This window comes from Rhodnius prolixus, unplaced genomic scaffold (assembly GCF_049639745.1).
Source record: "Rhodnius prolixus isolate KJV_2025 unplaced genomic scaffold, Rpr scaffold_2, whole genome shotgun sequence".
NCBI classification, from domain to species: Eukaryota; Metazoa; Arthropoda; class Insecta; order Hemiptera; family Reduviidae; genus Rhodnius; species Rhodnius prolixus.
The window spans coordinates 19821190-19848476 of NW_027411592.1; the positions used below are offsets into that span (position 1 = coordinate 19821190).

At 32.1% G+C, this 27287-nt stretch overlaps 1 protein-coding gene across 1 annotated transcript in view; it reads left to right on the plus strand.

Annotated features, from left to right (window-relative positions):
* The window catches only part of LOC141449227 (uncharacterized), a 334517-nt gene that overhangs the window by 293031 nt on the left and 14199 nt on the right, over window positions 1-27287 (plus strand). The window contains exons 3-4 of the mRNA XM_074118445.1: window positions 5547-5679; window positions 16398-16559. Of these exons, the coding sequence (XP_073974546.1) occupies window positions 5547-5679; window positions 16398-16559 (295 nt within the window). The remainder of the gene's footprint in view (window positions 1-5546; window positions 5680-16397; window positions 16560-27287) is intronic.

Consider the following 27287-nt stretch of genomic DNA (forward strand, 5'->3'; position numbering starts at 1 on the left):
AAAATTAAAATAAAGACAGTAACAAAAAAAATATCCGAATTAGAAATAACGAAGGATACCAAGTACCTGCTTGTAGCCTTTCCTTCTATTTCTTTAACGTAGTATGATAGGAACCAATTTAATTCGATCGTGAAGAAACTCTAGTATTTAACTGTAGAGTAAAGAATTTTATTACACACATTGTTCAATAAATACGCAAGTTGTTCTCAGGTACCAGCATTACTCGTACTCGTATATGGTCAAATTTGTAAGGGGGGAGAGCGGCAGAAATCTTAGCTGTGGCTTCACCTAGTTGAAGGGGAATCGAATATGAAGCGCAGTATCTCAGATATAGAAATAATCCTGTGAGGAATTTGGGTTTTTTGAGGATTCGCGTTAGGAGTTGGAGAAAGAAGAAAGATATCGGTCTAGTCATGAGGTAATACCATAAACGACGGTTTCTTCATGAACTATTGCGTAATGTTTTAATAAATGAAAATTCAATGTCGATAATTGATAATCCTGAAAACGGGTTCTCTTATATTTGAGAATGAAAGATTGAGATAATGAATTTTTTTTTATATATATCAGTTTCATCTCATTTACTTCCAAATATCCTGGTCTTTATGATAATATTGTGGTAAGAATAAAATTGTAAAAGAAGTTCACTAAAATATTATTCAGCGATTGTAATGGAAAAGTGAAATTACTAGCAAAGGTTTTTGAAGAGTTTGGCTGAAGGCGGAAGGTAGGTGGTTGAAAGTATTCTACAAGAATCCAGACTAGAGGATAATCCAGAGTAGAAAGAGGTAAAATCCAATATTAGGAAGGGCAGGGTTATGCTATGTAGTTGCACACGCTGTCCGCCTCTTTACATCGTCTTACCGGGCTGGCTACTTCAACACGTCACTCTATCTTAAGGAAATTTATCTCTCCCACTTCGGGCGCTACTATATCTCATGTCCGGACACCCTTAACATCCTTTCTCACTCCGCCATCTTTGCGCTATGTGCACTCTCCCATATTGCTAACAATTCTTTCTCCTACAGCCCGTGCACTCAATTTCTGTCAATCTCTTAATGCGATCTGTACTTTACGATATATATATATATATTTATCGTCATTTGAAGTCTATTTTCTACCAAGTAGGTGACAAGGTAAGTGGGGAAACAAGACTATTTCATGTAGAAAGTTTCCCATATATCAGCGATACATTTTGCCGATGAGAAGGGAGTAGAGCTTGAATTGGTGGTGAAGGATTTAGAATGGAATTGTCACTGCCTTTACTTACTGGATAATTGTAATAAAGATGTTGCATTGAAGGGGGCCGAAAATTAGTTGAAAAAAATGGAAATGAATAGGGTGCTGCCTTTTTGCTATAACTTTGGGAAAAATGGTTAATTTATAATTTGATAAAGTAGGCGATTCATCATCGTTAACAACATGGTAATAATCGGTTCCTTTCTCCCGCAGACCATTTCCAATGTAGTTTCTACCATCATATACTTCTTCGGCTTTCCATTCTTAGAATCTTTTCTTCTTGTCCTTTAACAGCCACACAAGCAGCTTGTCATAGCCATATAATAATTATTGGAATCATTGGTTTAAAAATTAAATAATCCGTGCCTGTTTAAATATCAAGATGGTTTGTTGAAATAATACACTGACAAATGGCGTTACCTGTACAATTATTATGTGAGTTGTTTATAATATAAGTGATAGGAATCTATTAGAAGAGATTAGAAATTATATAATACTAGATTCTAGTGCTATTTGATTTTCGTTTACAATGATTGAATACTAACAATGTGGGGATGATGAAATGAGAAATTGGTAATATAACCGTTGCACTAATGTTAATTAGCAATTCTATTTTGTAACAGTTCTTACTGTCTCTCTCTCACAAAAAAAAAAACATCTAAAAGTATGACTGAGGTTGGTTTTATGCTGACATCCCCTCGCTTAAGGACAACAGTTCACTCCGCCATCTGCTCTTATCTTTTGAAATATCCTTCGTTTCCATCTGTCCTTATCCGTTCCTGCCGCTCTTTATTAGTTATTCAGCTTTTTGGATTTTTTTTTTTACTGAAAATTTATTCAATTAATTAATTATTTCTGATTTTTTAAAATATATAAATTTTCTGGAAAAGATCAGAATAATTTTGATTAACCAGACATTGTTTATTTCAACTTAAAGACTTCATTGACAGCTCAGAGATTGATCAGCGCTGTGGTAGTACCGCAAAGGGTTTAATTCTCTTTCTAGGGTTTACAGTTACAAGCTTTGGTTAATTTATTGTAGTAAAGTACCCACATTTGAACGTTTGTAAAGCCCACTTAAGTGAACAACTCTTAGTGGTCTGAATTGAATGGAGTTTCAATGTTATCATTAATTAAAACTAAATGACCCATTCGCTCAAATTAAACAGATCCTAAGAAGAAATCTGGGCGTGGAATCTAAAAGGAAACTTTCTAACAGCTCGCGAATAAATTGACAACAGGGTTGTGAGAATTGCAGCACGTTAACTCACTCTAGCTAATTCCGTAATAGAAGTTTTATATTTATTTTAGAATCAGATTTAATTATCGTTTTCTGTTTAATCAATAAGTTCGCGCATTTCCATATACTATTAAATCTATAAGTCACATAAGGATTCGCCACAAATCCAGGCAGAAATTTATTTTATTCACATCAATAGATCAACAATGGAATATGGAGATTATTGTGCCAAATCGCTTGCTATCTCTTGCGTTGGTGATTTATTGACGCCCACCTATCCTGGCACGGTTCGCTCGCCAAACTTCCCAAACCGTTGCACGTCATTTCCCAATCTAATGTGAAGAAAATAGTATTTACCGGAGCACCTTCCCTAATTTATATTTTGAAAAGCTATTTCATGACGAGTCCTTACTTTTACTTTTCCAACTATGGCTAATTTTCAATATCATTGAATATGTACAAACATGATCGATCAACACTGAAAAGAATTGTGCAATAATGGAACTGATGTTAAATCACATCGAAAAATTGAAGTAGAAGAATCACATTTTTTAATTGTTTTCAGCTCTGCTTATAATTAAGAATTAGCAACTAATTAATAAACAATGCTTGCGGAACAATAGTAAGTGTTGATGTATACAATAATCTTTAACTATTAGTTGAATTTATTGTTTTTTAAATTAATAATTTACTAAGGGAAGGGATTAGCTGAGTGGTTAGCGAGCTGGACTCCCACGCGGAGGTCCCGGGTTCGAATCCAGCTGCTGACCCCTTAGATTTTCTCTTCCTAGGAGCTTCTTACAGCTCACTGTCCGGTGATGGACAGTGTTGTCTGTAACGAGAGAACACTGTCCGGAGGCCGGCAGTGCACTGAAAAAAGCTCCGGGCGCCAATAACCATTGATGTTGACGCGCCTTATCTCATTAAAAAAAAAAAAAAAAAAAAAAAAATAATTTACTAAATAAAAACTTGAAAATAGTTTTTATTCTGTGATTGTGACGATGGCATTTCCAAATTGAATTCTCTCCAAAAGATGAAAAAACGAAATTGAATTTTGTAGTTTCCTGAATACGAAGAAATTTTTTTTTAACACTGGATATCTTGTATGGGCGTCCCAAAAATGAAAAGTCCATAGTTAACACTCTACTTATGTCTCCAATCAAACGATTAACTCAGGCCTAATCGATCCTTTTCGTCAAAAAGTTGCTCAAATCATTTTCTGAATTCCAACAAGACATTTCTTGCGATTTTTTTTCTCTGATTGCGTGAGTCCACTGATAGTGAAGTGTTACCAATGGATGACTTCTTCACAATAAGTTGATAAGCCCAGGAAAATTAAATGTTTAGGAGAGGGGTTTCGGCAAATTAAATGGTTAAACATGTCTCTAAAGTGCTGCTTCAGAACAATTTACTATTCAGTCAATATTAATTCGTATTTCTAAATTTGAGTTAAATTAGCCAACCAGAGTTAGTTTTTCCCCCAAAAAGGTAGTTGATTTTCATTAAACTTGTATTGATGATTGCATGCATGTATAACTATTTGTTTTATTTGAAATTCTTTTAAAAAGATGATTTTCGAGATTTTTGTTTTCTGTAAAAAAGAATCTATGATTTTATTGCAAGTGAAGCCTATAGTCAGCTTCTTTTTATATGTATATTGTAACGAAGTTGACCTGGGCGGAGAAGAAAGGCCTAGATTGTTCTAGGGGTTAAGCGACTAAAGCCGGTAACAGGCCACCACTGTGTAGACAAAAGGGCCAGTCTATACCTGAACTAGAAAGGAAAGGGCTAGATTGTTCAAGGAGTTAGTGACCTGTGTAAAAGCCAGCTAAGAGAAAGGCCTCAGTTGGGGTGGTGGCATATGTGTTTCCCAGCCAGTGATTGACAGGTGAGAGTGAGACAGACGGAGTTGGAGAGAGACAGAGAATGGGAGGAGGCGGCTCACAGCTGAGGTGGTGGCGGTATGTGTTTTCCAACCAATGAACGTCAGGAGGGCGTGGAAACTTATGCTCAGAGAGTTGGAGGAGGGCAGTCCCAGTTGGAGGGAGGCACGCAGTTAAAAGGAGGCCGACACAGCTGGAGAAGGAGTGTTTCAATTGAGTTTCAATCATAGTGTTAATCGAGTTTCAAGCAAGTTTTAAGGAGTTATTAGAGTTTATAGTTATTAGTCAAGTTTATGAGTTAGTCTTGGAGAGTCAGTGTTGCGGAGTGCTTCAGTGGTAGCTAGTTGGGCAATTAGTCAGTTGATGAGTAGAGCTGTGTTAGTGCAGCTGAGACTAGTGCAATTCGGTGCAGTGCGGACCAGTGGTCAGTCGGGGAACAGTTTTGTGGCGTTACGAAGTGAGTAAGTAACAGTAAACTGTTGTGACTGTTGTAAATGGTGACTGTAATGAATAGCGTTAGTTGCTTGTAAATGTTAATGTGAGTAATGTTAACGTGTTAATAAATCAGGTTATTACTTACAAACTTTAGCGAGTTTTATTAGTTAATCAAACCCACATATTTAATAACTAGTGGCAGGCATTAGTTGTGAAAGTAAAGTTTTTTTTTTAAGAAAAACTTTACAATATGTAAAGAGAGCAAAGGGCAGAGGAAACATCATGTTTAAAAGAACCTAAACTTTTGTAACAAAGGGCAGAGGAAACATCATGTTTAAAAGAACCTAAACTTTTGTAACAAAGGGCAGAGGAAACATCATGTTTAAAAGAACCTAAACTTTTGTAACAAAGGGCAGAGGAAACATCATGTTTAAAAGAACCTAAACTTTTGTAACAAAGGGCAGAGGAAACATCATGTTTAAAAGAACCTAAACTTTTGTAACAAAGGGCAGAGGAAACATCATGTTTAAAAGAACCTAAACTTTTGTAACAAAGCTTTGAATGATTGTAGCAATTATTGCTGTAAAGCCATGAGGATTCACACCAGATCTTTTACATATCAATTACCATCTATTATAACCTATTAAATTCATCATCATTATATTTAGAACATATTATTAATAATGAGTTAAAATTAATTACATAAATAATTAGTTAAATATTTTATTAACTGAAATTTTACTTTTCAGATAAATCGGGATGATCCATGTGATTTCTGCCTGTGTTTGGACGGGGAGGTGTTCTGCTGGTGGCAACAGCAATGCATGAACTCCACACAGCACCAGCAACAACACCAACAACTCCAAGAGAACTCCACCGTCGGTAAGTAACATTATCAGCATTATTGAAATTGATATCGTGATTTGACGAATTCAGGTTCTCATAAAACAAATATCATTGTTCTCGAGAGGTGGGAAAATGGTGGAAGAGAATTACGGAATTTCCAATTGGGATGGTCGCCCAATAGCCAGTTAGAAACCGCAGTGAACTGAATGCGTATTACCTGCGTTTAGAATACATGTGACTCTCAACCAAACTAGCAACTGTAATTTCCTTCATTTGATTGGTGCTTTTACTAATTTACTGTGGCCTACTACTGTTTGGAGATTAAGCGTCGTGACCTGTGCTAACTAATATTAGCTACTTTAAATTAAGGAAGATAGTTCTTAAGACAAATAAATTATGACAAAGTAAAAATAAATGAGGATGCTATCAGGGAACTGCTCCTTGAACCTTCCTTTAGACTAGATGGGATGGTTTTAACTGTGAAAACTTAGTGTTATGATTTAGATGGTAGAACAGCGAGTATTTTGAACAGAATATTGCAATAAGCTGCAAAACAATAGTTGAGCTTGTCTTCATTGAATCTGAACGGCAAGAAATTAAATGGCTGATTTATACCTTTAAGATTACGTCCTAGGCCAAAGTTAAGATCAGATTCAATTCGATGTAAAGAGACTGTGAAATACTTGGAACTAATAGTAGATGATAATCTACCTTGTTTACCCAACATGTAGAATATGTACAGAATAAAACGGAGAAAATGTTACAATGCCTTGCAAATTAGCAACATTCATTAAATCACATTGAAGAGTATAAGGTTACTGAAATATTCTTCACCAATTCTGACCTTTTAGTAGCCCCCTTAGTGACATATACCGCTGGTATCTGGTTTTATAGTTGCAATAAGCGGGATGTCTCTAGTCAGCAACAAAGAGAAGGTATAAGTGGAAGGTTCCCTTTAATGCTTGATTAATTTGAGGTCACCTGTGTATAAAAAAAATATTTTAGATCAACATTTAAATGCAAAGGGTGTTCAGCAATGTTCATTACATAGAAAATCGAACTTCTTCCTTGAGTACTCCAGCTTTTATATTAAACATAGGGAGATAAGAAAGTACCTCGGTAGTTTTGGCGGAAATGAAAACCGAACTATGATTAAACTCAGAATGGGAACTTAGAAAGGAAATAGAAATGTGAAAGGTTGTCTTTGATCTGACAACAAACAGGAATCGCCAAGTGTCTGGATTAAATTCAGTACTCAGATGAAACTAAAATTGTATTTATCGATTGTTTGCAACGTTTATACAAAGTTCATTTATATGCATACAATCTAAGTAGAGACTTCAAAACAAAGAAAATACTAGGTAACGAGCAAGACTTGAACTCTGTACAACCAATGAGCTAACCCTCTTGTTCTTAGCACTCACTAAATTGGTTTTTAACCAAATCTTTAATGATTTAAATCATAATGTTGCATAAATTTAAATAATAATCGTTGTTAAAATTATTATTTAATGGCAAACAGGAATTTAGTGGATTGGCTAACATTTTACATTAACCAATACTAATTTGAGTTTCTGTACTAAGATCTAACAAGTTAGACCAGTGGTTCTTAACCGGTGTTCCGCGAATATGGTCCAAGTGTTCCGCGAAATTTCAATTTTAAATGTATTGAAAATTAGAAACTTAAGAAAGATACGAAATCAAAAAAATCGTTCCTTTTTTTAAATTTGAATTTTCTACTACCAAAGCTGGCCTATCTTCATAGACTTTTACAACATTTGTTATTTGTAGCAACGTACTTTTATGTTCATTATTTGATTAATTTCATTTTCAGAATTTATTTTTTAAAACTATGTAATAATTTATCCTTTTTAATTTTAATTAATACATATATCTTTTTTGAAACTTATATTCGATCTTTATTATTCATTAATTTTAAGTTCTTGCTAAATACCGAATTTAAAATTTTTTAATGTTAGTGTTCCGCGAGAAAAATATATACATAATTGTGTTCCGCGTCTTTGAAAAGGTTAAGAACCACTGAGTTAGACTAATATTTGTTTCCAAACATCACCAAAGTAATAATAACAATTTAAAAAAAATAGAACAAGCTAGTAAAAAACAAAAAAATCATTCGCTATTTTTCTTAATTAAACATTAGAAAATAATTTACAGTAAGTAATATTATTGAAATCATTTATATTAAGAATTTATTTATTTCATTAAATCAGATTCAATATAAAATAATAATATATTTCTGTAGAATGCTGAACACTATATTTATTTGAAATGTATTCAGGATTAAATAGCTTAAATAAAATTTATTGTTCCAATTGGATTTAATGAAATTTCGCTTTATATAAACGAGCATAATTCTCATTGTTATCCTATTATTTATAATATTTCCTTTCTATTTTCATTTTAAATTTGTTTAGGTGGCTAAGAGAAAGAATTGGTTAATATTTTTGTGCTCTTGTTTATATTAATAAGTTGAATGTTTAAGAAGTGTAAAATGGTGGAACTAACTGTGTCGTTAAATAATTCATTTAACGTACATTAACTAAGTGTAAGTGAATTTATTTACCATTTTTCTTTTACTTTAATTTATGTTCGTTTTCACTGAAACAATGTAACCTTTAAAAAAAAAAAAGAGAGAGAGAAAACAGAAACAGCATCGTTCTAGGGTTTGCAGTTGTGCTTAGACGATGGGTCTAAGTGATATTTCTACTTTAGGGAAAGCTTCATCTGTGTCTTCACCTAACATATCTACCTAGTACCTTGTGCCTCAACAAAAGTAATATTCACTGAGAAAAACTTTCAAAACGGTAATATAGACTTCCTTTCCAAGTTCAAATAAATTCCTATGACGTCTATCTGGAAGATTATAGAACTGGAAAAAGAGTTCTGAATAGACGCACTTCCCGTGCGACTTATATTCCTCAAACTCTTAATTTTGAACAGTTTTATGTACTCATAAATGTTATAAAGTGCATTAGAACCGTACAAACACTAAAACGGCAATTTAGAGGTGTGCTTAACTGTATCCCAACAAAGAATCCCACTTAAATTACGTTTCATATAAAGTAATAGGCCTATTTTTATGTTGTGTGTACATAAAGTTTTGGAAAAAGTTAACCATTTTGGAAAAAATATCTATTCTGATTACCAATTTTCTCCAAATTTACTAACAGCATGTTCTCGTAGTTTTAAAAGAAAACTGACAAAATGATTTGGTAAACTGGCACTGTTGATTGACTGATCTTGTTGAATATTAATTGATAATAAAACACTTAAAAGGGATTCTAATAACCTTTTCTAAAACATAACACTCTGAATTAAATTCTAATAATAACAGATAAAGGGAATAGCTCAGTGGTTAATGCGCTGGATCCCCGTGTGAAAATCTCAAGATCGAATTGGCTGCCATTAACATTTTTTCTTCCTAGGAGCATCTTTCATCTCAATGAGGCGACGTCTATGATTAGAGAACTGTTGGTTCCTGGCAGTACACTGAAAAAAACTCCAACGCTTATGATTTCAGTGGTGGAGGTGCTTTATATTAAAAAAAATTATAATGAAGAAATAAAAGAGCCCAAGCTGTTTTTTGGAGAACCCTACTGTTAATCTCCCCATCACATTTGGAGAACCCTACTGTTAATCTCCCCATCACATTTGGAGAACCCTACTGTTAATCTCCCCATCACATTTGGAGAACCCTACTGTTAATCTCCCCATCACATTTGATGTTATTTCTAAATTGAATTCTAAACTAATTTTTTTCTAATTCAAAATTTATTTATTTATTTATTTTTATTAACAAACCATTCCTGTAAACATAAATCCATTTCATTTATTTATTTACAGAAATTACATTCTTTTGGTACAGATCATTTCATTAAAATTTAAAATGAAAAGTTCACAAAGAAAGGATAATGTTTTCATTCTTCTTTTCGTTAAAGAGCAAACATCTGCCTGTTTCTAGTTTAATTCAAGGAAAACTTTTTTACATTTTCTACTTTTTTAATAAACTGTTGACTCATGTGACGCAAATAGCCTTCAGCCTTCCTCCAACGCCTTAAGAAATAATAAAATTTTCTTTCGGCACAAATTTATGCAAAAAATGTAATGTCCATTACTTTATATATTTATGACGTAATCTTATTTGCATTAATTTTGATAATAAAAGAGCTAATACGAGAAGTTTCTCATTGTTTTAATGAGAAAGCCTTTATGACGGTGGCGCCTATCTCCTTTTTTTTTTCTCGCCTTTCATGGAATCAAGATTTCATTATTCATTTAAAAAAGTTGCGCTCATAAATTTTTATTTTTCGATAAAATTAGGAAAAAAAAGCGAGCTTTGAATATAAGATCGAATTGAGATAAGACACGTATTGTTCAGCAAATAAGATAACTCTGATAATCTGATTAGGAAAATTTTACTCTTAAAAAACTTATGTATCTTAGCCAGAACATACTGATATAGATTTTTTTATTAGAAGCCACCAAGTGTTTACTAATGTGCAGTAATAATAATAATTGTTAATAATACTGCAAATATTAATAGTTTTTAATTTGAGAAAAGCATTTGCAATTTCCTCTTATTGTAGTTGCAATTATTTGTCATTGATTTGGGTTAAGAGTACGTTTACATTGGCGAAAGTTTCCATAGCAGTTGAAGCGGTGTCAAATGTATCAGGGCTACACCTTATTGCAGTTCCTTGTCATCGAAGAAAGTGCAATCATCTCCATGTTATCCTACATGAGATTCGCTGTAGTTTGTGGACAATCAAAGCTATCTTGCAGGTAGTCTGTTAACCTTATTGAGATGTCGGGAAGTGAGGAATGTCGGGTTATGTTTGTCGTCAGGCGCTGCATTGATTTCTGATCATTGGTCTTGAGCTTGAACGTTAGCAAAAATCATTTGACACATCCGTGGATATTTTGTAGCATTCATCCTCTTTGTGTGTTCGGTCTGTTGTTGGCAGTGTTCTAGTCTAGACTCATGTTTTAAACCACTTTGGTTCTAACTTTATTGGCCAAACGGGCTGTATCCCTTCTTCAAAATGAATAATATTAATACTATGCATCTGATGCTCCTACACGCCTAGCTGAACGAAGAGTTGCTTGAAATAACCTACAAATGTATAGCCAATATAAGAGAGTACATTATGGCGTATTAACTTACGTTATGCACATTATGAGCTCTAAATTTCTATTCTCTGAAACAAGAATTATTAAGCGACGTTAACATGTGCTGAGTTTTTACTGGCTTTAAAGTCAGATGTATCATTATGTGAACTCTTAAGACTGACTCAATATTTTTTAGTCCCTAGCCTTTCAACAGCATGCTACTACACTAACTCCAAAAAATATTAATTATCTTCTGTAACCATTTACAGCTAGCTCTCTAAGTGTATCGAGCGATTCAAATCGAAACAATATAAATTTGCGCGGCCACAAAAAAGTTAATAAATTTTGGAATTTTATTGGTACTCTTCCAAAATATTACAATAAAAAGATTTCGGCAGTTTGATTTACAGTGATTTAGTTTTGACTGAAAAATATTTATGTCTTTCTAGAAATTCTTTCACTAGACGCTAAATATAATATAGTTGCGGGTAACAAAACTCAAGAAGATAGCAATAAAAGTAAAAATTAATAAGTTTTAAAAACGTGTAAAGCCAAGAATGTTTTCATTTATAAACAATTTCTAGTTGTAAATTCTTTGAAGACTCTATGAAAACATTAATTTCTTTTTTATTATTATTATTTTTTAACCTACAGTATTTTATACTTATCTTAAAATGCCCAGAAGATGTCAGGCATAGCTCTTAGAGATGTGGGAAGCATTCAAAAACAGAAAAAATATTACTTTTATGTGTGTAAATTCATCCAAAAACGTCCAAAAGTGACACCCTTTTTGAGAAGATATAAGTTCAATGGCTAGTTTCACATTTAAAAAGGAGTTTATTGATCAGCAAATCAAAAGGAAGTCAAACCACAAGTAATTTTTGCTCAGTTTATAGTACATTCTTCTTCTTTTTTTAATTGCTCTCTCTCACCTCCTAAAGAAGTGTTAGTGAATGTGGAAGTTGGTTGGTTGTCTATTACACTGAGTTTTAGCTAAACAGTCGAGATTTTTTTTTTTAATGTTAACTGAAAACTGAAAATTCTACTTTGTAATGCTGCATTACCAAAGGGCAAGCTAACATTATTCTTCAACTATATTTAATCAATTTTTATTAATTAATTGAGGTGAAACTATATAATTCCATGCAGCACTTTAGAAGAAGCGTTGATTGATAGAAACAAAATTGAGACAAATATGGGTACAACAATCCCAACATGAGAGCTCATGTAATCGACTAAGAGGAACCATATTCCTCCTCAGTAGAAAGCATCAGCAGTTGAAGAAGAGGTGATAAAAATTTTAGAATTTTCGAAATAAATAAGTTCAACAATAAAAATAAAATATTTTAAATAAAATATCTGATAATATCAAGGCAAAATTAAAGTTTATTGCAGCAATAAAATATATTAAATTTAGGAAATGTCAAGAGCAGGCACTAGTTAGTGATAATGTCAATAGAGAGCAGCAAAACTAACTTGTTTGCTTCATCAGTCTTAAATCATCAACTTGTCTATTATTATAAATTGAATGTATTATGACTGATCAAACAGATTTATCTGTTTAGGAGTGATGATTAAATATTAACATCAATCTAACTGATAGACATATTCACCAGACATTGATGGTGAATTCTCTCAAATTTAAATACCCTTTATAGCAAAATGTTATCTCTAACCAAATTGTATATTTAGTTAAATCCAATACTTAATAATTATTTCTTAGAATAGGAAAATATGAATTAGCCCATTAGATTTGTCCATCTCAAAATTTTCTATTCATTTTGTATTAATTAATTTATTTTTTTGTATTTTTTAAAGAATACTGAAATTATTTCTGATAAAACTAATCAGTACAATTTTATAATAAATTGACACTGTCGTGGATACAAATTTTTTAGATATATGTGTAAATTGAACATATTGGTAAATTCTACAAACTTGTGAAGTCGGCACAATTAACAGCCGACTAGACTTTGAATTCTTCAAATAAATAAATAACTCACAAGTTTCCGAATTGGGGAATGTGGTATTGCGATGGATGAAGTAAATAAAGAGTAAGTTTATTTCCCCAATACATTTGGTTGGTTACAGTTAACTGAATTGGGCTGTTTTATATCGAAAATTGGGAACCGATCCAAATGCTTGGCTGGGTTAGCTGGAAACTTAGATAATGTTCCACCGGGCTGATCACTAGTGAAATATAAGCAAAATGTTTATATACAGTAGAAAAGAATTTTGTTTTTCCAAAAAACTAAACACGAAATAGCCACCAAAGAACGTGATCATTAATATTAATATCTACGGAAACTTTAGGTTTATCTGGCGTGATCTTCATTTTTAGTATATGAGCCAGGGGAAAAGGAATAAAATCAGTATTGATGCCAGCAAGGTTAAATTGATTTTACGGTTTTAAAAAATATTAAATTGGTAGAAATTAAATATAACTCAAATATTTGGAGTTTGAAGAAAATTTGTATAAGTTAGGCACTCGCAGGGGGCTGGAAGATTTAATTTGAAATTTCTTTTAAAAAAATTCTCCACTTAATGGTTTATGCAAGGATATCGGAAATGTTATGAACAGTTCCTAAAATCATTAATGTCTAACTAAATTTACGGTATTCGAAGGAGAAAATAGCTTCTGAAGTATTTACAATATGATGTGATCTTTTTGTTTATTTTTAACATTTCTAACAAGCGATATGTATAAAATAGAATGAATGTTTTAAAATGTCTTTTTAATTATTATAAAGGTATTTTTCCACTTCCTACCAAATAGTTAAATATATATTATTATTTCCAATTTAGAGCTCCCTGTGGCCTTGCCAAGCGTTCGCGTTGCTGTAAAAAAAAAAAGTCCGAAGATGTAAGATGCACAAGGCTGAGTCTGACTACCATATAATATGGTCAACTCTTTGCTGTAGAAATGTGCCTATTTCTTCAAACAATTCAAGAATTATTATTATAAATTATCTATAAACTTCTATTCAAAGATTTTGCCATTCTTATTGCTAAAAATATCTGCTTATTAAAATATTGTAGAAATCCATTAAGAAAGGGGCCACTTCTTTAAGGTTCTTTAGTTTCCTGAAAGTATTTCAGGTCGTACAGAACAACACCTGTAGTCAACAGTGACATCTTAATCACTCAGACAACACATGGGTAGTCTCCGGAGAAGTTGTACATCTATTTTTTTTGTGTTTAACGAACCCACAGGTAAATTTAGCAAATTATCACAATCTTGGTGCCTGGGAATGCTCTAAATATTTGATCATGTGGTAAAGCTTCTTAGAGTTTGTTTTTTTTTAAATTAACTATTGCGGCATCCTAAAAATATTCCAAGTTATTTGGTAAAGTTGAAATTAGGAACGATTTTTTTTTTCATAAAGATTGTACTTCAATTATGATATAAAAATTCTCGAATTAGATAATTCTAGATCATCAAAACTCTCCAGTTACAGCTAAAAATTGTTTTAGTTTAATATTTAGATAAAGCTCTACAGAAAATTTCAATTGCACCTAGAGGAATCTAGTTACCAGTCCGTAGAAACATGGAAGCCTAATTTATTTAAAATGGTATGCAAATTAGAATCAGAATGTAAATAAACTACAAGATAAGGTCACTCCACAAAATTTACTCAAAATTAAATCATCATATAATTCTTTAAACAATAGTAATTTTAAAGACATTAAATTAATGATGAAAGTTGAAATTCAATTTGAACTGTAGACCCAGCAAAAACGTCACAGTAATTTTTAAGGGTGAAGCTTAAATGAAATTAACGAGAAGGAGCCAAAGTTTTCAATAAAATGTAAATCGCACTTCAAACTAATTAAAATGATATCAAATATAAAATGATAATTTAAACTAATAAAACTTGTGTAAATGTGTTAACTGAGAGAGAATTAATAAAAACAAAACTCCAAGGAGAAAGTGTTATTGATGATCAAGAAATCAAATTAAAAAAAAATTAATTAGCGCGGAACAAAGTGAGCATAAAGTAAAATGTAATTCTGGAAAAGCGTTTAAAAGGGAGGCTAGGGGTAAAGGAATGATTTTAAAGCGAATATGAAGTTGTAATTAATAATTAATTAATAGTTATAAAAGCAAAAACTGTTTAACATTCTGCAGCTAAAATTAAATTTTGATAAAATCAATGGCATTCATTGTAAACATTCTACAGGTTTTGTGAGCTTAGTATTGTAGCCAGCTCAATCTATATTAACTGAATACCTTGATTACAGTTCTAAATAAAGTTTTAAATGTATTGGTATTTATTAAAGGAAAATTTTTTGAATGAAAGAGATATGTATATTAAAGAAGAAAAAAATCCAGGAACTTTGTGAATTGTTTCAGGAGTTGAGTGTTCACGTAAGATAAGCAAATTGAGCTGGCTTGATTACATACTCTTACGAGTATGTAACTCGTATGACCATGATTTTGGAGAGTGATCCGACAAATATTGTTAATAGTTCCTTTCGGCGAGAGGATGTTGCGAACGTGAGCTGGCTGGTGTGTTCAGTGAACTGAGAATTTTTTTAGTGTTCCCACAACATGAAGAGGCCACATTGAGGATGCTTCGAGAGGTTGTTGAGATGATTCCGAGTTGGGTGCTTGGATTTAGACCATATTATGATTTATAATAAACATGGTACCAGATGTTTATACAGTGCACAAGTTTTGAAGCAATTTTTTTCAAATTGCTCTTATCTACAAGCTCTGCTTATATTAACTCACATTCATTATTTTATTTTACCGCAGTTTACGTAAATAAATATTTTTTAAACTTAGAAAATATTTACCAAAAAGTAGTAGACTTTACTATCTTATATATCCATAGTAAATGTAACCCTTACGAAGAGGTGACTGAAACCTTCAAGGTATAAAGGCACTTGCGGTCAGTTTTCTTCAAATTTGGATCTTTGAAAAACAAACAAATAAACAATGCATGGACATTATGTCCATTTGCAGAGGTTGTCCTCACTTACAAAAATACATGCATTAATACAAATATTCTTCATCTATGAAAGGATCTTTGATTAATATTTACTAAGTAATGTCAATACGTCACCTTGAAATGGACTTTAGAGAAAAGCTCATAGAGAAGCGAACTTATTGAAAGCGGGCCGAAAATTGGGGGACATAAACTAAATTTCAAATTTGAAGTTTCTAAGATTTTTGTTTTTGTTATGATGACCAACTCCTCAACAGAAACATGCACGTACATCTTAGTACTTCCACTTTAATTAATATACGAGAAAGGAAACATATTTAAATTGTGATCTGTAAACGAACTTCTTGAATTAATAAATAATCATAAATTTTCCATTCAAGAATGTCTTAAACAAACTTTTATAAAACTAAATTCCGGAAAGAATCTAAAATAGCTTTTTTATTTCCTACGATAAGAAAGTTTTTAAAATATAATACATATTGTAAGCGTGCGAAGAAAGTATTAACTGTTGTTAGTAGCGTAACCATGCTTCTTAAGTTGTGAATTATAAAACTTCATTAATGTTTAGCATTAAAGTAAAAAGTTCTAGGTCTTGGCTGAATGTTCGTAGTATTATATCAGCGAGTTATAAATGTTTGATGTTGTATAAAAGGTTTTGGTGTTGTCTAATAGAGAGTGAAGAGTGGGACGGACCAGAGGATATTGGAGGCGGTGGGACAGCCAGCAGCGCCACAAGTAGCAGTGCCACCTCCAGCACCAGTGCCACCTTCCTGCAGAGTAACAGCACCACAGAAACATCTGCTACCCCGACACAGACTACCTGTAGAGTCATGGGTAAGTGAACTTAGTCCATCACTTCATCATCTTTTAGAAAACTTTTTGATATCTAGAACTTCTTCTTTAACAACAAAACTTTAAGTCTTCCTTGGTAATATCTTCTACGCTGACCACATTATTCTAATTGAATACTTTCTTCTTATATTCTTTCACGAGTTGTTTAATAAAACAATTCCTCTTTTTATTTATTAAGTCTTTAAGCAAATATTCTAGTTTTATCTACTTGATCCATGCTCTTATTGCGAATAAGGAATCATTAAGAATGATAAAGGAATCATTCAAATGGATTTTTTAAAAAAATATATATAAATGATACGTTCATTACAAGTACTAAAAAGTTAATCCAACTTAATACGTTATCATGCTGATAAAATACGTTTTTTTTCATTACAAATTATAATGAACTTCAAAGAAATAGGCGGGAGGTGCGACTAAATGGTTGAGAAACAAGCATTTGGGGCTAAATGATGGAGCTATACCAAAAAAAATGCTATTTTTGTTATTTTATTTCAAAAAAATAAACCTTGAAAGAAATAGCACCACGATATTCCTCTTAACAAATTCAGGTTATTCTAATTTGCATCCACTAAAGTTTTTGAGTAGTTAAAGTAGTTAAAACGAAGTTGATAGGTCATATTTATTGGACTATGTTTATACCATTCAAAGTTAAGTTCTTTTTCCAGATTTCAGATTATTTTTGTCGCTCAGTTTTTGTATTTAATCTGCAACTTGTAAATGCCTATCAATTTACAATAAATAATTTGCCTGAACAGAATATAAAGTTTGGAATTCAACCAAAATATATTGTTTTAACTTCTTTGTTCCAACAAACTTCACAAAAAAAAGAACCTGTTAATTCTCTTTACTTAAATACTTATTTCTTATTTAAGGAGTCACAAACGTAAAATTACTGTTACATTCTATTTTGTTTTTTTAAACTAATCTAATTCTTTTATTTTGTCTCTATCTTCCTAATCATTTCTAATATATTCAAGTGCTCATACCAATTACAGCTTGAAATTAGTTACAATCTAATCTACAATCTACAAAGAAACAACAATTGTTGTCATTACTATTCAGAGTTGCTTAAAGTTGTCATCCACAACAGTTTCCAGTTAATCTAAGTAAGAAGTAGACAGAGATATATAACGGAAACTAACTGTTCCATCCGAGAGAACTTTGACACGTATTATACTTACTTAAACCGATTAACGCAATAATGAAATCATATCATCAAATCTACCGAACATTTTGAATGAGTAAATTATTATTTATACACGACAATAATTATTAATTGTATTTGTTTATTTATTTATAGGACGTACAGCAATTGGGCTGTTTCTTTATTTTGAGTCGGCACCAGAAATACAGTTCTGAGATCCTCTAAATATGGATTAGTGATTTCATAAAAATTTGGTGGCTGAGATGTTTTAGCCACCAAAATAGCTGGAAGAAGGTTGGCTAGCTCGGTTTAGGGACTAAGGGCGGAAAAAAAACCTGTGAGGGAGCCCTAACTGAAGTGAGTTGGGGTATGGAGACGTTGAGAGGAATCCTAAAGGAACTAAGGATAGAGGACTTCCATGAGGCAGCTTGTCTCATAGATAAAAACCTGGCTGTGTGGGAGACCTCACAGGGTACTGGATAGAATAAGCGAAGGAAAACCAGTGGAGATACATGCACTCGACCTTCTTTTAGTTAGGTTGTTACTTCTCATTTTATTTTTTTAACGGAGCTTGCGCTTATCCTTGCCTATTAACTACGCATTTAAATATAACGATGGAATTATTCATCCATTTAGCGCAAGGCAAAATGAAACAGAGTGAAATGAATCTATATAAGATAATAATTCCGAACTAATTACATTATGTAAAACAGAAATAAAACTATCTTGTACTACTATAAAGGATCCCTGAGACCAATATTCCAGGGGTTCTGCAAAACTTCCAAATACTACAATCCTGAACCCTATTCCCAAACATTCCACATGCAAAGGAGAATTTACATTCAATTAATCACTCCGCCCAATCTAACGAACTACTTTCCATTCTTCTTGTTCAGCAGCCGATTGAAACATGCTGACAGCGAAGAAAGAGGGCCTCTATTTAGTTTAAAATTTAAATCCATTTCCGCTCGCCAAGAAATATATATTTGCACTTATCAATCAAGTTTAAAGTAGCCATCTTCGAGGAAATGCAAATTACTCAATAATACATTCAATGAAGACTGTACATTGCTGCTAATCCGTTTTTACCACCTTGATGTTCCAGCAATTGCGTCACTATAATTTTGTCTGAATTTACGGTCGTTCTTAAATAAGGTAATTGTTCGTAAGTTTTCATTTTTCTTACAAATTGCCCAACATTTACAAATAACTGAAGTAGCTAGAGAAGTGGTCTGTGAAAGCAATAAGATAAAATGCGAAAGGCCTACAAACAATAATTTCTATAGTTGTAAAGAAAAGTTGGGATCTAAAGTTGAAAGGAGTATGATAAATGGGGAACAGAAATGTGGATGGGAGGGACAAAAAGATGGATATAGTTCTCGCCGAGATATCCCAGCTGTGCGAGATACCTCGAGGTCGGCGAGAATACTTCAACTCTCGTCTTATTTTTAATGTCATTTCCTTTTCTAAATCTACTTCTTTATACTCTATCCTGCAGATTAAAAAGGGAAACAGGAATACCATTAATTTAAAATTATAATAGACATGGCTTACAGGTACACTATTAACATAACTTAAAGGAAAATGTATGTATAGCGTATACAAATATATGTATGTCCTAGTTGAAGTAACCGCATGGCCCGCGAGTTTGATTTTTTAAAAAAGTAAATTCTTATTTATATGATATTTGTTTATTTCAGAGAAAAAAATTAATTACAATAAAGCAAATACTCAATTCTTTTTAAAGAGTAAGTAAATTTAGTTTTATTGCAAGACTTTGGTACAGGATATGAAATGAAAGTGTCTAGTATCACTGGAAAAATTGAGATTTCGGCTGAAGTGAATTACTAACTAAGCCAGAGGTGGAATGTATACACAGAGTAGCCGAATTTCAAATTACTATTGAAAATTTAATGGAAAAATAAGGAATGCTCTTCTAATTTTGAACCAAAGAAGAAGAAAGTTTGCAAAAGAAAGAAATCTCAATGTTTCAAGCAAACCTAGACGAGAATCCTCTATTTTTCCATTATTTCTGCAATCGTAACTTCAAATTTAGGTTACCCTATTTGCACATTCCACCTCTGGCATAGTTATCAATAGTAATCTTAGCAGAAATCTTAATCTTTCCAGTCAAACAAGACCAGAATTACCTACTTTTCTATTAATTTTACAATCATATCTTCAAATACGGTCTACCCTGCATTTACATTCCACCTCTGGCTCAGTTGTTAACACTCTAAAGCAGAATTCTCATTGTTTTGTTCAAAACTAAAGGAGAATTTCTCATTTTTCCACTAATTTTGCAATGCTAATTCGAAATGTAGGCTACTCAGTGTGTACAATCTTAGTTATTAAAAGTATGAAGCAGAAATCTCTATCTTTCCAGTCAAACTAGTAGAGAATTACCTATTTTACCATTAATTTAGCAATCGTAACTTCAAATTCGGGCTATCTTATGTATACAATTAACGTATGGCTTATTTATTAATACACTGAAGGAGATATCTCAATCTTTCCTGCTAAACTAGTTGAGAATTCGTTTATTTTTTCATTAATTCTGTAATCGTAACTTCTAATTAAAGGCTACCCTGTGTGTACAATGCTCGTCTGGCTTATTTATTAATACACTGAAGCAGTATTTTGTTTTCTAATGAAAGTTTCAAGTGCTTGTTGTCAGTTAATTTCCGGTTTTTTAAACCTTACGTCGGATTTAAGTAACTCGTTTGTGAGATAAAATCCTACTAGTTAAGTTCCGTACATGTTTAACATGGAGGAGGATTAGAGAGCGAGAGAAAGTGATATGCTTGGTTTTAGTGGGGTTGGCTTTTCAGATCACCATCTGGTAAAACAGTCTTGCACGTTGATTTGAACTTGTACGGCACGGATCACGAGTTCTAGTAGTCTTGAATTTGAAATCATATTGCAGGTGTTGACAGGAGTGAGATGTGCTTCTGGGTGAGTGGAAAAATCTGCAAGGTAAAAGATATATAGGAGTAGAGCGAGGACATTACCCTGGAGTACATCGGTGAAAGTGCATGATCTAGAGGAGCTAAAGCGAGTATACAAGAAACGGTCATAATGATGAAATAGTAGGTTAATGAAAGAACTCTAAGCCCGGTTGCAATACCCGATTTAACGAATCCCTCCCTTAGTTATGACCTGGAAGACTGTCGAACAGAAATCTTCCATCCAAAGGTTGATGAAATCGCGACGGATGGTGAATGGTAACGAAATATTCAAGAAGAGGGTATATTCTTTTGAAACGAAGACATTCGTAGCTTTTTCCTATTATAGGTAGCCAGATTTTTGAAAGGGGGTTGTATTTGGTGTTGCGTCATAAATTGAAAATAATAAAATTAGCAAAGATTTTTCATATAAATCTAATAGAAGTAGCTAATAGCTTCTAATTTGTAAGAGTACACTAAAATTATTTAAATGTATACAAATATTTACTTTGTCACCTCGCAGTGTTTACAGCGGGGGCCAGACTCGCTCTACCTTGTGCTAGTAAACAATAATTTGAGTGGAATACTAACCCATTATTCAGGAAAGGAGCAAACTTCATTCATTAACTCTTTCAGTTTGGGTCTGTTGATAAGTACCATTAACGTCACCGGAAGAAGGCCCATCAAACAGAACTTACATTAAAGTTCGCTGACTAATTGTAAGTTAGAGTTCGCTGGTACGGCCTTTTTCTACTAACTACTATTTCAATTCACCAACAATTATTTTATAACTCACTAACTTCTGCTTTAAACTATCTTCTTTTATTAACGAACACCTGGAAATCTCCGATGTTTTTGTTCAAAGAACTAAAATCTCAAAGAGGAATAAAGACAGGAAATAGATTTCCATTCTGATTTCTGAAATTCGTTTTGCTCATTCAACCTATTTAAAACATTACTTCATTAAGTGAATTGATCCATTATATTTTATTACCCAATTGCATTTCACTACTTCAAGTAGTCCACATTGAACTTGAGACTAGATAAAGCAACTGATTCAATCATTTCATCACAGAATAGTTCTCAAATATTATATTTTGGAACCTCCAAGTCGCCCGATTAAAAATTACCAGTACAAACATCAACCAAAAGTGTGGCTCTACTCATTTCTCCTTACTTACGAAAAGAAACGGAAGTATTGAAATCATTTCATAATTTTTGATTCCCAGTTTACTCCGGAAAGATTCATTATAAGGAATCCTAAATCTTCGAAAAAAAAAAGTAGTTTTTAGAAAATATTCATCAGTTTTTTTGTACGTATCAATAGTTTTCTGAACTAAGGACCAAACTAAAATCAATACCTACAAACTTTATTTCCCTTGTGGGTACTCCAATCGTTTCTGGCAGGAATTCAGCGATCCAAATCTTACGTCTCGAAGTATCACCTAATAGGATTTTGTTTTTCACTATTTTTGTTTTTTTCAATTTTCTTCAATCTACGTACATTCAATGCACAAAATGTTTATTTAAAACTTTTATTTTCAAATACTTTTGCAAAAAATTCAAATAAGGAGAGTTCTGAGAGAGATTTAGGGATTAGGGTTACCTCGATAGAGCCATTCTTAAAGAAATGAAACAAAGACAATAAAACAAAGAAACAAATACAATATTGATGACGATTGAAGAGTGATCTCGAGTAGATCGTCAACGAATCATGCACCAAAGGAGCGGAGACAGTACCCCTCCCCCTGAGGGCACCCTCTAACTGTCATTAGCTTGGGAAAACTAAGTGGTATAAATAAATATCCGCTCTTTCCTAAAGGGGACACTGAAAGCGCGAGCAATATCAAAACATATAAATCAAATATCACTTGATTAACAATTTATAAATTGGACGGAATTTATTTCAGTAAAATATTTAATTTAGAGAGTATATGTGAGGGATGAGGGGCAAGGTTGCAGTCATCAATCAATCATATTTTGCTGACGTCGCCATATTTATCTTCCTCATGATTCCGCTTTCTTAATATATATATATATATATATATATATATATATATATATATATATTAAGTATATATATATATAAACTGAAAATAATCAATCACTTTCTATCTGTTTGACATTGAAGTTACTATAACACTATTTGTACACATTATTCAATACTTAGTGGGCACAATCGTTTAGTAGCGCCTGACCGAAAGTGTGATTGTATCTCTAAAAGAGAATAATGAATTAATCTGCTTCTATTTATTTTTTTTAATCGGGTAATTTTCTTAAATTGTAATAATACTATTCTACCAAATTAAGACGTACCATTAGTTCATATTGATTTTAAAATTGTTTTGAAAACTAAATATCTACTGTTACACTATAAATAAGTAAAAGGTAACATAAGATAAAATAGAAGGTAGAATAGAATGTCAAAATTGAATCGAAGAACAAACCTATACCTCTCATTTAAGATGTTGAGCAACAGTGACTTACAGGGTAGATTATATACTATGGATCTCCTTGTTTGTGGTAAAAGTTGAGGAATTTCTAGACTTGCAAATTTAGTGGATCCCCAGGGGTCGGCAACCCGCGGCTCGCGAGCCGCATGCGGCTCTTTTATCCAAATTTTGTGGCTCTTCAGCAATAAATTGTATATTTCAATTTTATTGAAACAAGTGAAAATTTCATTTATTAAAGTAAAGATATTTTTTCAAAAAAATTTTTAAATGTTATAGGTTTTAAATTGAATAGAATTATATTAAAATACAGTACAGGACTGCCCCCATTTTCATTCAAATACAGGTTTAGTTATTTATTTGTTTATTTACTTTGCAATATGTGGAAATAAATATATAAAACATTTAAATGTTATTGAATATTATAAAATAATAATTTGCGAATACAAATGATCTACAGAGTTTTATACTCTATCATCCTTGAGGCTGTTGGTAAGATTTATTAAAATTATTTAAGGAGAAATGGCTCTCTACTTAAAATAGGTTGCTAACCCCTGCCCTAGAGCATGGGAATAAGAAAGAAATGGAACGGGGGCTAAGCGTTTCTCTTTGAAAAGACCTTGATAGCTTCTGTCCGCATTTTTATTTTAAAAAGGTCTCATCTCCGTACAGAGATTATTCGAAAATGACGCCACTTATGGTTCTAATCAGAGCTAATGAGGAAGTTTTAAATGTCTTGCCGAAAAAGTATTTGTGTTAAAGCTTGAACTTCTTATGGTAGCCCCGAATATTCTATACATTCTTAAGTCGCTGCCGAACTTTCTTCTTCAAGGATTTTTCTTCTTTTCTTTTTTTCCAAAGCTATTTTTACTTCTGGGAGAGTTTCTCGAGGATAAGTCTCAATCGTAGGCAGTGTTCCCTCTAAGCTGTGCGCGCGCACATAAATTTAAACATGGCGCACATGAAAAATCTTTGCGCGCATAAAAATTTTTTGATTAAAACGAAACAAAGAAATCGATTGCAGGAACATATGGATATGCTGATGAGAGTAAAATCTTATATGAATGACGGAAACAATGTAAATTTAAGTTAAGTTTATCCAGAACGGTTAAAACCAAAAGGCTGGAGAGAGAAGTTATAAAATAAATGCCATTAATAAAAAATGTAATCCTTAATTCTAAAATTGTTCAATAATAAGTAATTGTGAATTGTCGTTCTTGTTTGTTTGTTTTGACGAATGTGTTAATTTAAAAAATTAGAAGCAGACAACATTATTACATTGTAAGTATTTAAATTTTCTTATTTTCCATTTGAATGGAAAAGGGAAGCCACAGTAATCAGCTAAATTCTGTCTTCACTATCTAATGATTTGACTTGATTTTAGTGTAGATTTTTCATTGCGTTCCGTTGTAATGTGTGGTGTGCTGTAAGATCGAGTCAATGCGTATAAGTAGGAACAAAATTTGGCTGAATATTAATACTATTATTGTATTGTCTTTTTTGCACTTTTTTAAATTGCCGCACAAAATTTGTTTATTTTGGAAAAAATTGCACACACCTAAAAAAAGTGCGCACACAGGTCACAAAAAATTAGAGGGAACACGATTCGTAGGCAATCCTCAATCGTGGTAATGACGATTCTACTCCAGAATCCTAGCCAGTTTCCTATTTAAAGTAAAGTAATGCCCATTGTTTCAGCCCAGCTTTAAGACCAACTACCAAATTAGTGTCCTATATGCCCTTGTTCAAAAATATTTTTATCTTAATTACCTTCCTTTTATGTAAACCTCTGCAGAAACTGTTAATTTCAAATGTTTGAATACACGTTATCAACTCTTAAAAACAGATATTATTTTCGTTGCCTCATTTCTTCGTATTATTGTATATAAGATTTTTAGAATTTTAGACTTCTTAAAGTTAAATGAAACATTTTAATAAATTAAGATCAGATGAAGTGAGCTAAAGTTGTTTTCGTTTCTAACTCAATTTCATGAACGTCAACTTGGAATAAATATTTCATTTAAATCATTCTAAAAAAAAAGTTGGAAAGAGTTTTAGAAATAATATACATGTCACGGTTGTCTTTCGCCAGGCTTAGTTTATATGTTCTCGTGATTTCTATATAAAGCATTAATTCTACATAATTTTACTGGTTGGAAGTAGTCTTAATCCAATACTTTTAAGTCACGCGATTTTACATCCATCTGTTCCATTCGTCTATTCGCTCAGCTTTTAGGTATTGTTTTTTTAAAGAAACTTTATTTTTTCTTTAATTTTAGTATAACATTCACTTATTTCAATGGCGTTTTGCATATTACAATGGACGTTACAACTGCTAATTTGCCAGAAATTGTGGCATATTTTTGTTTTGTGTTGGATGCAATAAAAACATTTCACTTTGACCTTTACAAATATAAAAACAAATTATTGACAATGGCAAGTTTAATAAAACTATTAACTAAAGTGGAATAAAAATATTCCTTAAATTGGAATCAAAATAAAAAGAGATGGGATATCACGCATGGAATCTATCACGAGTAAAAGAACTCATATAAGTAATTATGTATGTACATCCGACAGTTCTAAGACTGGTATTCACAAAATAATAGTTACACATTTAAAGCTATTGAACTCTGAACAAACTGAAAATAATATAAGTAGAAATCTTTTCTTTTTTTTTTAGCAACATAAATAATAGTAACGTAAGAATTAGCCCAGTGGTTAATGCTCTGGATAGCCACGTGGAGATCCCTGGTTTGAACCCTGTAGTCCTTAGATTCCTCTTCCTTATAGCCTCTTTCAGTAACTGCCGGTGATAGACAGCGTTATCTTTAATGAATAAAACAGTGTCCGGAGGGAAGACATTCAATAAAAAAAGCTCTATACATCAATGAACTCACAGCTAAATATATATTTATATACATGTAGGTAAAAAGAATAAGTAAACTTAACAAAGCAGACTAACCATAAGTATGTTACTTTCTCGTTGCTAACACGATAACAGATTATTTAGTTTTAAACTGAGTTCACTGTTGATTAGTAAAAGTAAAAAGTAAAGTAATCGCCTATCTTTCAGGCGTAACATATTAGGTATCATGTAAAGGGGTGGAAGTAGTATTTTTTCTTCGATTACCGCTATCAAAGATGGGTAAATTGGATGCTTTACAACAAACTGATGATTTATTTCTAAAGTTAGATGAAAATCCGAATGCGAGCAGAGTTAAAAAACAAAAGGCTATAGCGATTAAGTATTGTTCATTGTTTTGGGTGACTGATTCATTAATCCTGAAAGAAGACAGAATATTGCTAGTTTTGATCATTACATTTTTATTTTTGCCGAGCTAGTCCATAAGCGGACAGGATAAAAGACACACCAACTGTACAGTGTAAATAACAATGTAAAAATATTGTAATGACTGAAATAATAATATAATAACAATAATAATAATAATAATAATAATAATAATTGAAATTGGCATTATTCTTTCTTCCCCCTATACTGATTCAATTAACAATAATTAAATATATTTACAAAGTGTGAGGACAATTCTTTAATTTTCTTCAAAATGGCACCAAAGAATTCGTTTAAATGAAGTTACATTGTATTCACTCAGAAACATATTCTTTTTTGGAAATTGAAAGAGTAGGCTAGCTGAGGTCGTCAAGCTGACAGAACTTCTCTCTTCAGCGATTAGGAATATCGTGGACAATAACCTGTTGGTAGAAAGGAGTTAAAATTTAGTAAAACTTCTTTTATTTACTTTTCTGAAGTCAAATTTGAAGTTCGAACTACTTTAATGTTGCTGAAAGATTTTTTTTTTTTTACAATGTGAATAGATACGATTCACATCTAATTACGAAAGAAATATACAGACATAAATAGTTGAATATTGAACACAATCTATTTAATTAAAAAACCTATAAAGGGTGTAAATATACATCGTAAGAATTAGTAGATAAAAACCGGCAAATGAATGAATAGATTGTATTAAGTTGATACTTTATTCTTACAAACCCATTCTATTGAAACCTGGCTGAATAACAATCAGGTTATTTAGGATTCAATCACACTTTGGTCTTATAATCCCCAGGGATATTTTCTCTAGAATTGTCCTCCACAATGGATCCAATCAACTGGTTTTTCTATCTTCTACTTCTTTTTCTCTTT